The sequence below is a fragment of the Gadus chalcogrammus genome, chromosome 16 (assembly GCF_026213295.1).
Source record: "Gadus chalcogrammus isolate NIFS_2021 chromosome 16, NIFS_Gcha_1.0, whole genome shotgun sequence".
Classification (NCBI taxonomy): Eukaryota; Metazoa; Chordata; class Actinopteri; order Gadiformes; family Gadidae; genus Gadus; species Gadus chalcogrammus.
The window spans coordinates 3,751,245-3,765,884 of NC_079427.1; the positions used below are offsets into that span (position 1 = coordinate 3,751,245).

Below are 14,640 nucleotides of genomic sequence, written 5' to 3' on the forward strand. Positions count from 1 at the left end.
GTTTGACTCCAGGCCGAGAGACTGGACTTGGGTTCAGACCTCCAGACAGGAACTCTGTGTCCTCAATCGTTACGTGTCACTTCCTGTTCCTGCCCGTGCTCAGGTGCATGACGAGCGGGGCGTGCACGGCAGTGAGGAGCAGCAGCAGCAGCAGCAGCGCCGGAGGTTCAGCCCGGGGCCCCGGACCAGCATGTTCCGCATCCCAGAGTTCAAGTGGTCCGCCGTGCACCAGCGCCTGCTCACCGACCTGCTGGTGGCGCTCGAGGCCGACATGCTTGTCTGGAGGAGGTGTGTGTGTGTGTGTGTGTGTGTGTGTGTGTGTGTGTGTGTGTGTGTGTGTGTGTGTGTGTGTGTGTGTGTGTGTGTGTGTGTGTGTGTGTGTGTTTGGGGGGTCTGTGTATTATGTGCGGTCATAGAAGCAGGACAGTACATCTGCTTTTGTGTGTGTGTGTGTGTGTGTTTGTGTGCGTGTGTGTGTGTGTGTGTGTATGTGTGCGTGGTCATAGACGCGGTTATGTGTGTGAGAGAGTGTGTTCCCAGATGCAGGTGTATGTGTGTGTGTCTGTGGTTGTGGCTGCAAGCGTTGGATGAAGCGTGTGGGTGAGATGTGTTGGTGCGTATGCAAACAAGCACTGGCATTTGTATGTGAGTAAATGAGATTTTAGAGCACTTAATTCCCATCTGAGATTAATATAAAGTACATAATATTTTATCATATTTATTATGTATATTATGTTTGTTTGCGTGTGCGTGTGTGTGTGTGGGTGTGTGGGTGTGTGTGGGTGTGTGTTGGGGGAGGCAGGTGTGTTGATCCCTGAGGGGAAACATGTGTGGGTTAATTGCTGAGCTATGTGTGTGAGTGAGTCAGCATTCAAGGTACATTCATTGTTCTGAGCTCATTAGGGTTGACGGATTGTTTTAAATTAGCTTCCATTTGTTTGTCCTTTTGTATTTATTTCAACTGAAACTCTGTTCTCCAATAAGGCTGATTGGGATTTTAGTCATGTTTCAATATAACAAATACACAAATATGTGGTTACATTTTTTCGGACAGCCACTCCACCAAGTCGGTCATGGACTTTGTCAACAACAACGAGAACATCATCTTTGTCCACAACACCATCCACCTCATCTCGCAGATGATCGACAACGTAATCATCGCATGCGGAGGAATCCTTCCTCTGCTCTCGGCCGCCACTTCGCCTTCGGTGAGTTCCTGGGGCGACAATGCCATCTAGCGGCGAAGTGGGAGAACTATCACTGCTCCACTTTGTGTTCCGTGGGGAAATAAGGGCGCGTGTGTTTATTGAAAGTGGTTTTATTTATTGGATCGGATATTGCCTCAATCAGTCTGTAGAGATTCTTGAAGATTGGTCTGTGTTTCATTTTTGTTTTTTTGGATCGTCGTTGAGCAAATGATTCGTCTTTATTTTGCCTTGATTTTAACTTTGTTTTTAATTATTTTCTTCTTGCTTAGAGTGTGAAGGTTATAAATCAAACAGCATGTGTTTTTTTTAGTTAACAGTTATTGAATTGCTGGATTCAAAGCCTCACATGAACACACTTGTTTACTTTAACGCATGCATCAGGGAATGAGGCAGGAAACTAGATCTCAGATAAAAACCGACAACAGAAGCAGAGCTCCCCCCGTGTCTGCCTTGTGGCCTCTGAGAAAGGCACCTTGCATTTAACTACTCATGACCAGCTTGAATGTTTGCATGTTTGTCAGCTCTGTGTGTGGGTGTGTGTGGGTGTGTGTGCATGTCTTTTTATCCATTCTATTCATTGGCTTCATTGGCATGGGAACACATGCACGCTGCCAAACCAAGCATCTCTCTATGTCTCTGTCTGGCTGTCTATTGTGCTGTCTATCCCTATTTGATTTCCCTCCTCTCACTCTCAATCTCCCCATTTAGTTTCTCTCTCCCCCTCTCCCCCGTCAGTCTTTTTCTCGTCTATCTGTAGATCTCCCTCTCACTCTCTTCGCCTTTGATTCATCCTAGATAAGATGCGACAGAAAATAAAACTCACCATCCCTACGCTAATGTTATTGAAGAACGCTTCCTAAGGTTTCTTGCACATGAGTTTGTGTGTGATAGTAGAAGGTTAAAAGGCAACCGTCACACTGTGATATTTCTGCAACGTCAACTCCCGATTCCACGGAAGAATTGCAGGAAAGTTGGACCATTAAGACCTTGGGTCAGGGAGTGTGTGTGTGACGGACGCTGTGTCTGTGGTTCCCAGGTGGAGCTGGAGAACCAGGAGGCGTCCCAGGGCATGTCCCCGGAGACGGCTCTCTCCGTCCTGGGACGGCTGGTCTCACTGGTGGACGTCCTGGTGTTCGCCAGCGCCCTCAACTTCTCCGAGGTTGAGGCAGAGAAGAACATGTCGCCTGGAGGCCTCGTCAGACAGTGCCTCCGACTGGGTGGGTAGGATGGGGAGTGTGTGTGTTTGTTTGTGTGTGTGTGTGTGTGTGTGTGTGTGTGTGTGTGTGTGTGTGTGTGTGTGTGTGTGTGTGTGTGTGTGTGTGTGTGTGTGTGTGTGTGTGTGTGTGTGTGTTTGAGTGTTTGCTGGGTGGGTGATTGTGTGCAAGTAAACTGAATGCTTATATAAAACATTACTTGAAAACGACATGTACAATGAGTGCTAGGAAGTTTTTATGGATGCATTTTGTGTGTGTGTGTGTGTGTGTGTGTGTGTGTGTGTGTGTGTGTGTGTGTGTGTGTGTGTGTGTGTGTGTGTGTGTGTGTGTGTGTGTGTGTGTGTGTGTGTGTGTGTGTGTGTGTGTGTGTGTGGCAGAGTGAGGGATAGTAGGATAGTGTGTGAGCGAGAGAGTCATAACAAGCGTGGGTGAGATGGTGGGAAGATGTTGATAATGTTTGTTCCAGTATCAAACTTTGGCGTGACACATTTTTGGTATCGATTACAGTCACATTGGAATGAGGCTCTGATTGCGGATGTTGTTTAGATGTTTTAAATGTGCTGGCATTAAAATCAAACTAACCCTGAAACAGCGCATCCAGTCAGCTCGAAGTCATGTGACGATGAACCATAATAAACCTCCTCTCTCTCGGTCTCACCATGTCTGTCCATCTGTCTGACTCGCGCTCTCTCTTTTTCTCTCTGTTGCTCTGTCTCTCTCTCTGACTCTCTGCCTGGGGTATGTGTTTTTTTGGGTTTTTTTTTCCAACAGATTCTCTCTTCCTCTCTCTCCTTCCTCCCCCCTCTCCCCCCCCAGCTATCACTAACAGAGTCTTAGTTATGGTGCCGTGAACATTATACATCGTTTGTTGTTCCCTTTCAACTTTGAAATGAGAGCCTCTTTTGTGTGTGTGTGCATGCCTTTATGTTGATGTGTGTGTGTGTGTGTGTGTCTAGTGTGTTGTGTGGCAGTGCGGAGCTGTCTAGACTGCAGACAGAGACAGAGAGACAGAGGAGGCAAGGCCCAAGAGACACTGCCCAATGGTGCAGTGGTGTGCAAGGTAGGGGAGATCTACTACCTGACTCACCTCCTCACGGTACTTATCTCACCACCTCAAGTATTATGTGACTCACCTGTCTCACCCCAATGTGTCTGACCTCTCACCAGGTCTCAGAAATGGGATGTTGCTCCTGGCTCAGCTGTGTGCTTCGGGCTTTAGGGATCGTGTTGTCCGACAGTGACCTCTGACCTCTCTCCTCTCTAGGACCCGGAGCGCCTCCTGCAGGATGTGGATATCAACCGACTGCGTGCCGTGGTATTCAGAGATGTGGTGTGTGTGGATTTTTATTGGTTTGTGTGAAACAAACACTGGGTTTATTTTTGGTTTGTATGCCTGAGCGCTGTATTTTTCTTAATCATTTTTCAACCAGCGTTCATCTCTTTTATTTATTATGGCTTACCTCCACAACCCATCACATTAAGCCCAGTAGAAGTCTCCAATTTTCTGCATTCATTTTTTATGTGTTTTTGTGTTTATCCATGGACCTGAATTTGAGGCTTGAATAAGGTATAATAAGGTGTGTTTGGCCAGAGGGGGCGGGGCTAACAGTGCGGTCTCCTGATAGGACGACAGTAAGCAGGGCCAGTTCCTGGCGCTGGCCGTCGTCTACTTCATCTCCGTCCTCATGGTGTCCAAGTACCGCGACACCCTGGAGCCCCAGAGGGAGACGGGCAGGCCCACCAACCAATCAGAAGCCAGCGTGCGTCCAGAGCTCAACTCACCCAGCATCACAGGTCAGTCTGTCTGTCTGTCTGTCATCTGGCTCTGTTGGTCTTTCAGTCATCTAGCCCCTTCCGTCCTGTCTGTCATCAAGCACAGTCTGTATTTCTGCGTGACTGACCATCAATCTCTGTCTGTCGTCTAGCTCTGTCTGTCTTTCCTAGAGTTCGTAACTTTGCTTTCCGTCTTAATTTCAAATAATCGTCCTTCTTTTTACATTGAGTTTGATTAAGAGAGAGGAAGAGAAGCTCAATTATAGACGGGCTGCATCAGATCTCCTATCTCCCCACGGAAATCGAGAGTGAGGGAGAGGGAGAGAGAACCGTGACCAGAATACAGCCTGTATGAGCTCACCACAGCATCGCCAACTCAGTGGAGAGAAGACGAGGAAGACTCACAGAGTATTCTTGCTCTCTTCATTGCCTCGTCACTTAACGCAACCAGAGATGGGGGGGGGACGGACGGACGCACGCTCGCCCACATCACCCTAATCTAGAGGAAGGGGTGCTGAGGGATGAATCAAACATGAGCTGGGGAATCGATGTGTTTTTGCACAAATGGCCGCTGTTCCTTTTTACGATGAGAGAATTTGGAGGGGCTGTTTACGCGTGGGACACCCTCGCATCGGTCGGGTATGGCGGGCATGACTTTGCCCCGTTGGTGCACGCTCGGAGAGAGACACGGAGTGAGATAGAGTAAAAAGGAAAATATCAAGAGAAGCGCCAAACCCCAGAAGATATGACGTGTCTTTCTCGTTCCCTCTTTCAACCCGCTATCCTCTCGCCTCTCCGCCCATAAAGGCAATATGAAATGGAAAAGTTTATTTGGGAGAGAAAAATAAGTGCCCGATCACGGGGAAGGAATGACTGGAGGGAGAGAAGAGCTGAGAGAGAGAGAGAGAGTGAGAGACTGAAAGAAATTTAGAGGGAATCCTGAAAAAGGGGATCACAAGGGGGGAGTGAGATGAGGCAGGAGAGGGATAATGAGAGGGAGAGACCCGGAGAAAGAGAGAAGGGCCAAGAGAGACGGAAAAGACGGAGAGGAGAGTGATTGAACGAGGGAGGAGAGATCGCTTGAGAGAGGGAGCTAGAGAGAGAGAGGGAATGAAGGAGAGGGATGGAGAGTGGGCGAGAGAGCTGGACAGAGAGGAAGAGAGGAAGAAAGAGAGTGATAGAGAGGAAGGTTGAAAGAGGACGGCAGCGGCAGCGCTGGCATCACGCTGGTCTTCTTGCGGTGTCTCCTGATTTTTTTTTTCTGGGCCCAGTGGAGCCAGACCTTCTATTTTCAGATCCAAGTGTCAAAGCCCATTAGCCAAGCAATCCACCAGACGATTGGGGGAGGGGGGCAGAGAGGCACACTGCCGCCTTCATAAATTTCAGCAGAAATGGGGGAATTGTTGGGTCGGCATGTGGCAGACGATTGTCTGATGGAAAGTCGAGCCAGACGCCGTGCTAAATCAGTCCGACCCCGAACACCGTGCACAAGATGAATAATGATGAGGAGGAAGGTGAGGGGAGGGGAGGGGAGGAGAGGAGAAGAGAAGGGGGGGGGGGGAGGGAGAGGAAGACAAGAGAGAAGGAGAAAGGCAGAGAGGAGCAGGCGAAGGTGAGAGGTAGGTGAGAGTAGGAGGAGGAAGGTAGGGCAAGGAGACGGGTGAGAGGAGTAGGAAGGTGAGCCCAGGAACCTTGTGTCATATACACCAACAATCGTTGATTCACAATTTTTGGTGACGCGTGTGTGTGTGTGTGTGTGTGTGTGTGTGTGTGCGTGTGTCTGCGTGTGTGTGTGCGCGTGCGTGCGTGCGTATGCGTTTGTGTGTTCTCTCAGACTGCCCCCTAGTGTTCAGCAGCAGTAGCAGCAGGTCTGGGTTCCTCCCTATCGACGAGGAGTCCCCCCCCCAGGTGCGAGGCGTGCAGAACGGAGTCGTCCCGGAGCTGCACGGCGTCTCCTCCCTCTCCTCCTCCCTGGAGGGGGGCAGGAGGGGGAGGTCCCAGGACGGCCTGCCCCGCCCCCCGTCAGTCAGCAGCATCAGCCAGGGCCCGCGGGGAGGCCCCAACGTCCGGGACATCCTGAAGAGTCTGGTGTCCCCCCCTGGGGAGGGAGGGGCAGAGACCCTCTGCTACCCCGACCCCAACACCCTGACCCACGCCGCTCTGCCCCGGCTCTTCCACTCCTTTGACAGGTGGGTGCTACCGGACGTCCTGAGCTGGTCCAGGGGGGGGGTCGATGAGGGGGAGGGGGGGGGGAGGGAGGATGGGGGAGGTACAGCCGGAGTCAACGCCACGATCAAACTGCAACACGAGACCAGGATGACGCTAAACATCAGAGCTACACCGTAACCAAATCACACTACCAGACCCTAAACACCCCACAACACAATAACCACAACACAACACCAACCAAACTGCAGCTACAGCAAACCACAACCAACGACACCAAAAACACAAAACAAGAGTGACTTCAACGGTATTAATCGTCGATACGCCATAACTTTCCCAAATCAAAACCACGTCAAAACCAAACCACAACACCACAGCTGAAACATACTCAACTCCATAGCTACACTAGTAGACAATACTCTCTGTAACGCACTGCCCTAGAACCCAACAGAACAATTTTTGTTTAGTCGTCTTTAAAGACACTGTCTTTGATGCCGTTTTGTCTACGTTATATGTACTGTTTTAACAGTTGAATGTTTGTTAGCATAATGTATATTTTAGCGTATAACGTGGGACATAGTGTGGACAAACAACTTCCTTCACAGGCAGGAAGTAGCGTGGCGTGTTGATGGCTAGAATGGATTTCGTGCTAGCTTCACTTCAACCCCCCCTCATATCTATCAGCGCTAAGACACACCGAACACTAATGGCTTTTTAAGCAGCGATGCCATGGATCTCTCGCTCTGTGCGGTGTGTTTGTAGAAGTCTTAGCCAGAGACTGTGGTGTGTTTACACGGGAGATTTAGATTACACCGCAGTAATCTGTCTGGATTTAGGAGTTTACAGAAGCTGCTCTGCTTCTTATCTCCAGGAGTCTGTTACATACACACCAAACAAATCTAACTCCTTCTGAAAATAATTTAGGTTGGAACGGAGAAAACTCCCATCTGTTCCCTTGATGGGGGAGAGAGAGAGAGAGAGAGAGAGAGAGAGAGAGGGGGAGAGGGAGAGGGAGAGGGAGAGAGAGAGAGGGGGGGGGAGAGAGAGAGAGAGAGAGAGAGAGAGAGAGAGAGGGGGGGGGGGGAGAGAGAGAGAGAGAGAGAGAGAGAGAGAGGGAGGCGCCTCTGCCCTGTTCTCCTTCCTTCCTCTCTCCTCTCCTATCCGTCCACTCTGCTTTCCTCCTCCCTTCCCCCATTCACTCCTCCTATCTCCTCTCCTCTCTTCGGCCATCTTCTACTCCTCCCCTCACCTCTGAACTGTTCACATTGCGTAATGGAACAGCCTCAATAACCCCTGCTTGCTCCCAAGAATATTTAATGTCGGCTGCCTTGCATCAAACCATGAGATTAATAACTGAATAGTACAAAATAATCGTCAACAGACAGAGGCCCATCCTCTAGCACTAGTTGACCCCGGTGAACGGAGGAGCAGTAGGAGAGGGGGGGGGGGGGGGGGGGGGGGAGGAGGTTAGGGTGGGGTCCCCGGGGCCCTGATGACAGATTAAACAGCAGTGGCCCCCATCGGGCCCCCCTCCCCTGTCAACCTCACCTCTCACAGCCTTAATGGGAGCTGACGGGCCCCGAAACCACTCGCCGACACACTCTGAATTATTTTTGAAATGCTTTCACACAAACTCACCCCGGCGCGCATCTACAACTCAGTCTCCATCACCTCCACCACCTCCACCCCCCCCCCCCCCCCCCTCTCTCTATCTGCTCTGTCTAATTGTTGGCCACCTGCCAGTGAAATGAGCTGCCAAGCCCTCGCCTCTTCATCTGTCCGTCATGGCCGCCCTGGATTGGGGATGACAACTTCAAAACAGCAGCCAAAAGGGGGATAAATCCCGGGGGAGAGGACTATAAAGGAGGCAAAATGATACAGCTGTGTCGACTAGCAGCCGTAGCAGGTATGCCTCTGTGACGCGGTGTTTATGGTTCGGCCTCAGTAACTTCTGATCGTAGTCCGCTAAAAAATCTCAAGGTCATTACAGTTTTTTCCTATCGTTTTCGGTCATGTACCCATACTATGGTCACTTTTCCCTGTCACTTAACACAGTGGGCTTTAGAGACACACACCTCTGCATATCTGTTAACCTTTGGTGCAAAATGCACTACAACAACCACACCACAAACAATGCTGCCATAACTTAACACATTTTTCCTCTCAGAACACTATGACCTAAAAAACACTAACATCTTGAAGCATTGCCAATTGCATATATAAAATGTTGCTGTGTCCTCCAGTTTGGCATAGATTTCCTGTAGTGTTGCATTGAAAAAAAGAGAAAAAACACAGACAAACGCTTCTTTGGACTACAGTAATAAAGTTTGTAATATTACAGTATGACAATCCAAGCCAAGTATCTGCTGACAGTGTTCATATGTCGGTTTACCTCCCACAAAAGATGTCACAATTGAGTGTGGTAAATGTACTTTAATTGTAAATACAGTAAATACTGTAAGTGTTTTATGAGAAACTGAGAATAACAATTTTCAGTTTTTGTAATGCAAATTACATACAGTAAGTACGTAATATATGATCCAGAAACAAATCACAAACACAAGTTTTTTTCACTGTGCTTTACTTTTTGGAGATTTTGTCACAGTGCAAGTGTTACACAAAACAGAAAATACATTACAAAGTCAAAAAATGTGTTCTAACAAAAAATGCAATGCACAAAACCTGCACATACTGTATATTACAGTAGCCCAACAGTGGCGCAGAATTGGGCTAATCCCTCCTATCCTCCGCATTTGGCCACAAATGTTCATCTACGTCGCAACGTATGGTTTCTCTTGCCATACAACGTGGATAAAATCTTTTGGAATGCCTTATCCAGGCCTGAATATCTTCGGGGGCTATGTCCATACACCCAGCAGCCATTGCCTCTACTGTAATAGGGACATCTGGTCCTGAGGGCGGTGGTCATAGACCTTCCATCTCCACGCCGAAAAGAATTCCTCGATGGGGTTGAGGAAAGGAGAGTAAGGCGGAAGGAAAGGTGACATCATCCTAGGATGCGCCGCAAACCACCCTGTGACTTGCCGGGAGTGGTGAAAGGCCACATTGTCCCATACAATCACATACGTTGGTAGATTCTGCCTGTCTACCTCTCTTGCTGTGAGCCTTTCGTAAAGCTCATCTATGAAGGCAATTAGGCGTTCGGTGTTTGTATGGGCCTATGCCGGCCTTCTGCAGCTGCAGTCCATCGTTCGAAATTGCTGCGCACATGGTGATGTTCGCACCCCTCTGCGAACAAAAGTAATTCCATGCCAATTCACCAAGAACTATGGTGCACAGGGGGAAAAAAATCTAAATTACTGTAAAATAAAATAAATAAACTATAAACTAAAAAAATTTTCTTATTCAAACATGTAACTTCATTTGTCTGTCCAAATGCAGCATCTTTCCATCTACAGTGATCTAAATTACTGTTAGGTTTTGAACAGAAAGTTCACTGTTTTGAACAGAGTATCTAAACATTGGTAAAATATGCTGTAGTTCCACAGCGTTTTGCCGGTAGTGAACATTGACTGGGGCAGGTATCCATGAAATTTGGAAGAAGGCGTCATTGCCAGCATTTGTATCTTAGCATAGGGGCAAGTAACCACAGTTTGGTTCACATGGTCTACTGGTATGCTCACTGTGTGAAGTGTTTAGGGAATGTGAACATGGTTTAGGTAAATTGCCTAAAACGATAGGAAAAAAACTGTAATTCAGTGACATCTTGGGATCTTCATGATGCGGACCAAGTGTGTAAATACTTTATTCATCTGCAAAGGGGACATTCGGTTGCCGCAATAGCATAGTACTTGTACTGTGCTATATAACAAATGGGATGATGTGGACCATCTATCGCCATCCCTTTTGAATGGAGGCTGTTACCCACGGCAACGGCCTTTGTGTGCTAAGAAGGGGACGCAGAGACCCACGGGGGCAAGTCAACATGGAAGTATTGAGCACAATAATAATTTGGCTTCCATCGTAGACTTCCAACATGGGTGGATAGTTTCTACGGTTTGTCTTCTTAATATTCCTATAACCACTGCTCCGCCTCCCCCCCCCCCCCCAACCTTCATCACCATCCTCCTCTTCTTATTCCCCTCCCTCCTCCCTGGCTCCAGATCCTCTACACTTCACCGTGTGATGAGACGCTACCCTAATTGGTTCTAATTAAATGAGCGAGCAGAAAACACATGCATACCACTTTAATTCCCCTTCGTGTCCCCCTTCACAGCCCCCCCGTTCCTCCACATAATGAATGGAGGAAAGGGAACTCCATGTTGAAGCACTTTTTTCGTAGAAATCAGTCATTAATATTCATGTGCATATTAATCCCTGCTCAATTAAGAAAATATCATTAATAATATATGCGCTGTATAATCTCTACATGCGTCATAAAGTGCGTGAGGAGGTTATTATTCACGAGGCGGAGTAGGATGTTTAACCAAGACCCTTTGGGTATGCTGTACTGGGGTTTCTATTACTATTATGAATATTACTGATATTTGTAGTCATCATAAATGTATCTCCTTTATTGTTCTTGTTGCATTTTTCTCTTGTTAAGTGTTGCAGTTATGCTTGGAATCCTCTATTTATAATTTAACGTTTATTTGATTTATTAGATATTAAACAGACACTTTTATCCGAAGCACATGGCGGTGAATTCCGAAGCCTGTCGTTAAAGAGCAGGTTTGGGGGGTTTCTTAAGCTCAGCGATGCTGAGGCTTTGGACACAGAGACGGAGTAGTCTATTCTGTCTCTGTATTTTGAAGTATTTGAAGCCTGGCTGTCTTTGTGATTCCATCACAAAGAACAGATCGGCACCAAGAAATCTGCTGAAAAAAATTCTTCTGCCAATCAGTTGGTCAATATTCAAGCAAGCGCTCTCTGTTTTTTCTCTCTCTTACGGTTTTTTCTTGCCTCCATCTGTCTCTATTTTCTCTCTCTTTATCTTCCTCAGTTTTTCTGTCTCTGATCATATTCAATTCGGTTGGCTCTACACTTCAGTCCTCCTACGTGTGTAGTAAAGAGTTCAAGTCAAAGCTCAAAAACATATCCAAGATGGTTGCCCATCGGCCTCTGCAATCATCCAAGTACTCCAGAGCCCACTAGCCGGCCAAACTCGGCTCATGGTTAACGTTAAAAACATGAAAGAGAGATAAGGAGTACTTTGGCCGAAGCATCAGAGTGTCTCGAGCGATGTGTATCAGCGATGTTGAAACAGCGAGTTCCTGTTGTGGGAGGTTCTCGTAGTTGTGGACGCCACGGCGTGGGAGACGAGGACGTAACACAGGCCTGCTCTGTTCTCCGTCTGCGTCTCTGGCTGCTAGGTCCTCCTGGTCGGGTCCCTCTCCTCCCTCTCCTCCCTCTCTCCTCGTCTCCCTCTCTCCTTTGGGCTCCTACTCTCCCTGTACATGTCCTCCTCTCTCCTCCTCAACTTTCCCCTCTCCTCCTCTCTCTCTCTCTCTCTCTCTCTCTCTCTCTCTCTCTCTCTCTCTCTCTCTCTCTCTCTTTTCCTCATCTCTGGGCTCCTTCTCTCTCCTCCTCTCTCAATCTATTGTCCTCCTCCTCTCTCCTCTCTCTCTCTCTCTCTCTTTTCCTCATCTCTGGGCTCCTTCTCTCTCCTCCTCTCTCAATCTATTGTCCTCCTCCTCTCTCCTCCCTCTCTCTATTCATTCTCCTCTTTGCTCCTCCTCGCTCTACCTCACGACTCTCTTCTGCTCTCCTCAAATATAAACCAAACCAAGAATGTAAAAATGTCCAATGGATTTCCGCCTCCATTTATTTCCTGGCCTTCCTCCTTCCCTTGTGCACTCTGAACTCCCTAACCCCAAACAAACAGAGGGCAACACGCTACCAGAAAGTTGTGGTGTCCAACCCTATTGTAATCAAACTGGTCTGAAACGCGTATAAAAAAACGGATGATTACTTAGCCAATATTACAACACTTTCAGTACCATTATACAATTAGCTATCTTTTATAAGTTATTGCTACATAGCCAACATTAGCATTGACAGACGTTTAATCACCGGTCTAGAAGAAGCGTTGCACCTTAGGAAAGAAACGGCCCAAGCACAACTTACTCTCGGGGTCTGTGAAGCCTGTTAAGACTGGAGCTGTGATGACAGACCGTTATAAAGATGACTTTAACATCCTGTCGTCTGTAGTGCGCCTGGTTAGCCTGTATACAGGGCAGTGCTGCTGCCCCCTGCCCCTACGTGGGTTGTAGAGTAGTTTGTCCTCCCTGTCAAAAGTGTTTCAGGCCCGGGGAGGAGGGGAAGAGGGGAACATGTCAGAACCCTTCGTCGCGGCCCGGACAGAAGACCCTTTCAGACCTCCCTGGTGATGAAGCGCTGGAGGAATAAACTTGACGTCCCGTCGCACATCTTGTTGTGAAGCCCAAGGGTTGCGACCCCATAAAGAGGCGCTTTGCCTCTCCCCTTACCCAGCATGCCTCGCTGCGGCATCGATCATCCTCAACATCAGCGGTGAAAATACAGTGTTGCGGCGAAAGAGCTCCATGTGTGTGTGTTTGTGTGGTCTTGTTTGTCCAAGGTCACAAGTTAAAGTCTCCTGAAATCATGTGACTTGACTTTCCTAATGTGGGGCAGCATAAATACCAGGGAAAGCACCGTCTGCATTTAGCAGCAGACTTTTGACGTTTTTTTTACTAGGTTCAATATGTACTATAAATATATCGGCATATATCAACCGCTTACCTAACAATAAATAAAGGGAAATAAAAAATAATCGTATGTTACATCCGAAAGATGTATAACCTGTGCGAAAGGTTTGGTTGGATTTTTAATGTTATGCCTTTTTGTTAAAATTGACAAAATGTACAAAAAACGAACAAATGATTTATTATTTTTTATTTATTATATTTATCATATTTGTGATATTTATCATTATTATTATTATTATAATTTACAATATATACTTCAAGATATATACAAATATATAAAATATTGTGTGTGTGTCTGGAGGTGAATACTTTCTTCCTTACCCTGAGAGGGCCTCTCGTGTGATAGTGAATAATTTTTTTATGTTAATGTTTTATGTGTTTGTGTCTGTGTGTGCCTTTACATATAAGAAGTTTTTTAACATTTATTTGCGTTTTTTTAATGTTCAAGCATTTTCTCTGATGCATGTACATTGTACATGCACATGAGTGTGTGTGTGTGTGTGTGTGTGTGTGTGTGTGTGTGTGTGTGTGTGTGTGTGTGTGTGTGTGTGTGTGTGTGTGTGTGTGTGTGTGTGTGTGTGTGTGTGTGTGCTTGCCTGTGTCTATGTGTTTGCGTATGTGTGTGTGTGTATTTGTACGTGTTCATACACGTGTGTTTTTGTGTGTTTGTGTGTGTGTGTCCCTGCAGGAGTGTGGTGGTCCCGGTGAAGCAGCCCCCTGCCACCGGCGTCGTCATCACCACGTTGGGTGTCTCCAACGCCAACCCTGGTCTCCCTGGCAACGGTTCGCCAAACATTCTCAGCGCCCCCGCCCCCACCTCGACCGCTGCCACGCCCAAAAGCATGATCAACACCACCGGTACGCTGGCCTCGCCAGAGGTCACGACCCCTCGCCCCCCCCCCCCCCCCCCCCCCACACACACACACGTACACATACACAATCAGTACCGGTGATATGGGCCATATTCAGAGAGTAGCCATCTTGGTTCATTCAGTTCCCCCACTCGTCTCAAGATGGCTGTTGGCCGATTGAGGCCCATCGTTTAGTACCTCTTACCTCTCGCATGCAGCTGGTGTTCTGCCGAATGTGACGAATCGCTGTACTTCTTAATGACCCCAGACGGAAGATCCTTCCTTTGAACTGCGGCGAATGATAGCTCCCCAGTTTATTTGTAAAGATATGAAAATATAGAGACATATCCATAGGCAGGCCCATTACACAATGTGTCTGATGCATTGCATTTTAGTATTTGTATCTTACGCACAATTTCAATGCTAGTTCCGTTTTTCTAACCCAAATAGTTATATATAAAAGTAGGACGAGAACTCAGCTACCAGGCTACCAATAGCGTCCACTAGATGGCAGTGTTTGCATTCCTTTGTGTTACTTGTAACCAGAACTCCTTCTAAGATGAGATGCATTTTATTGATCCAAGACACGAAATTTGGCAAGCACAGCAGAAAGTACAAGAGCGTAATAAGAAGAATATTTCATTTATAAGAATAAGAATGATTTATACTTACATATTGTGTTTTATTGCCAATACGACGCATCGGATTAAGTGAAGGAATTAATTGCTTACCCGAAATA

The 14,640-nt window shown here is 47.3% G+C and overlaps 1 protein-coding gene across 1 annotated transcript in view; it reads left to right on the forward strand.

Annotated features, from left to right (window-relative positions):
• Window positions 1–14,640, forward strand: part of nbeab (neurobeachin b) — a 176,717-nt gene that overhangs the window by 94,267 nt on the left and 67,810 nt on the right. The window contains 8 exon segments of the mRNA XM_056610309.1: window positions 104–288; window positions 1,055–1,208; window positions 2,245–2,425; window positions 3,379–3,482; window positions 3,687–3,752; window positions 4,048–4,216; window positions 6,030–6,384; window positions 13,739–13,908. Of these exon segments, the coding sequence (XP_056466284.1) occupies window positions 104–288; window positions 1,055–1,208; window positions 2,245–2,425; window positions 3,379–3,482; window positions 3,687–3,752; window positions 4,048–4,216; window positions 6,030–6,384; window positions 13,739–13,908 (1,384 nt within the window).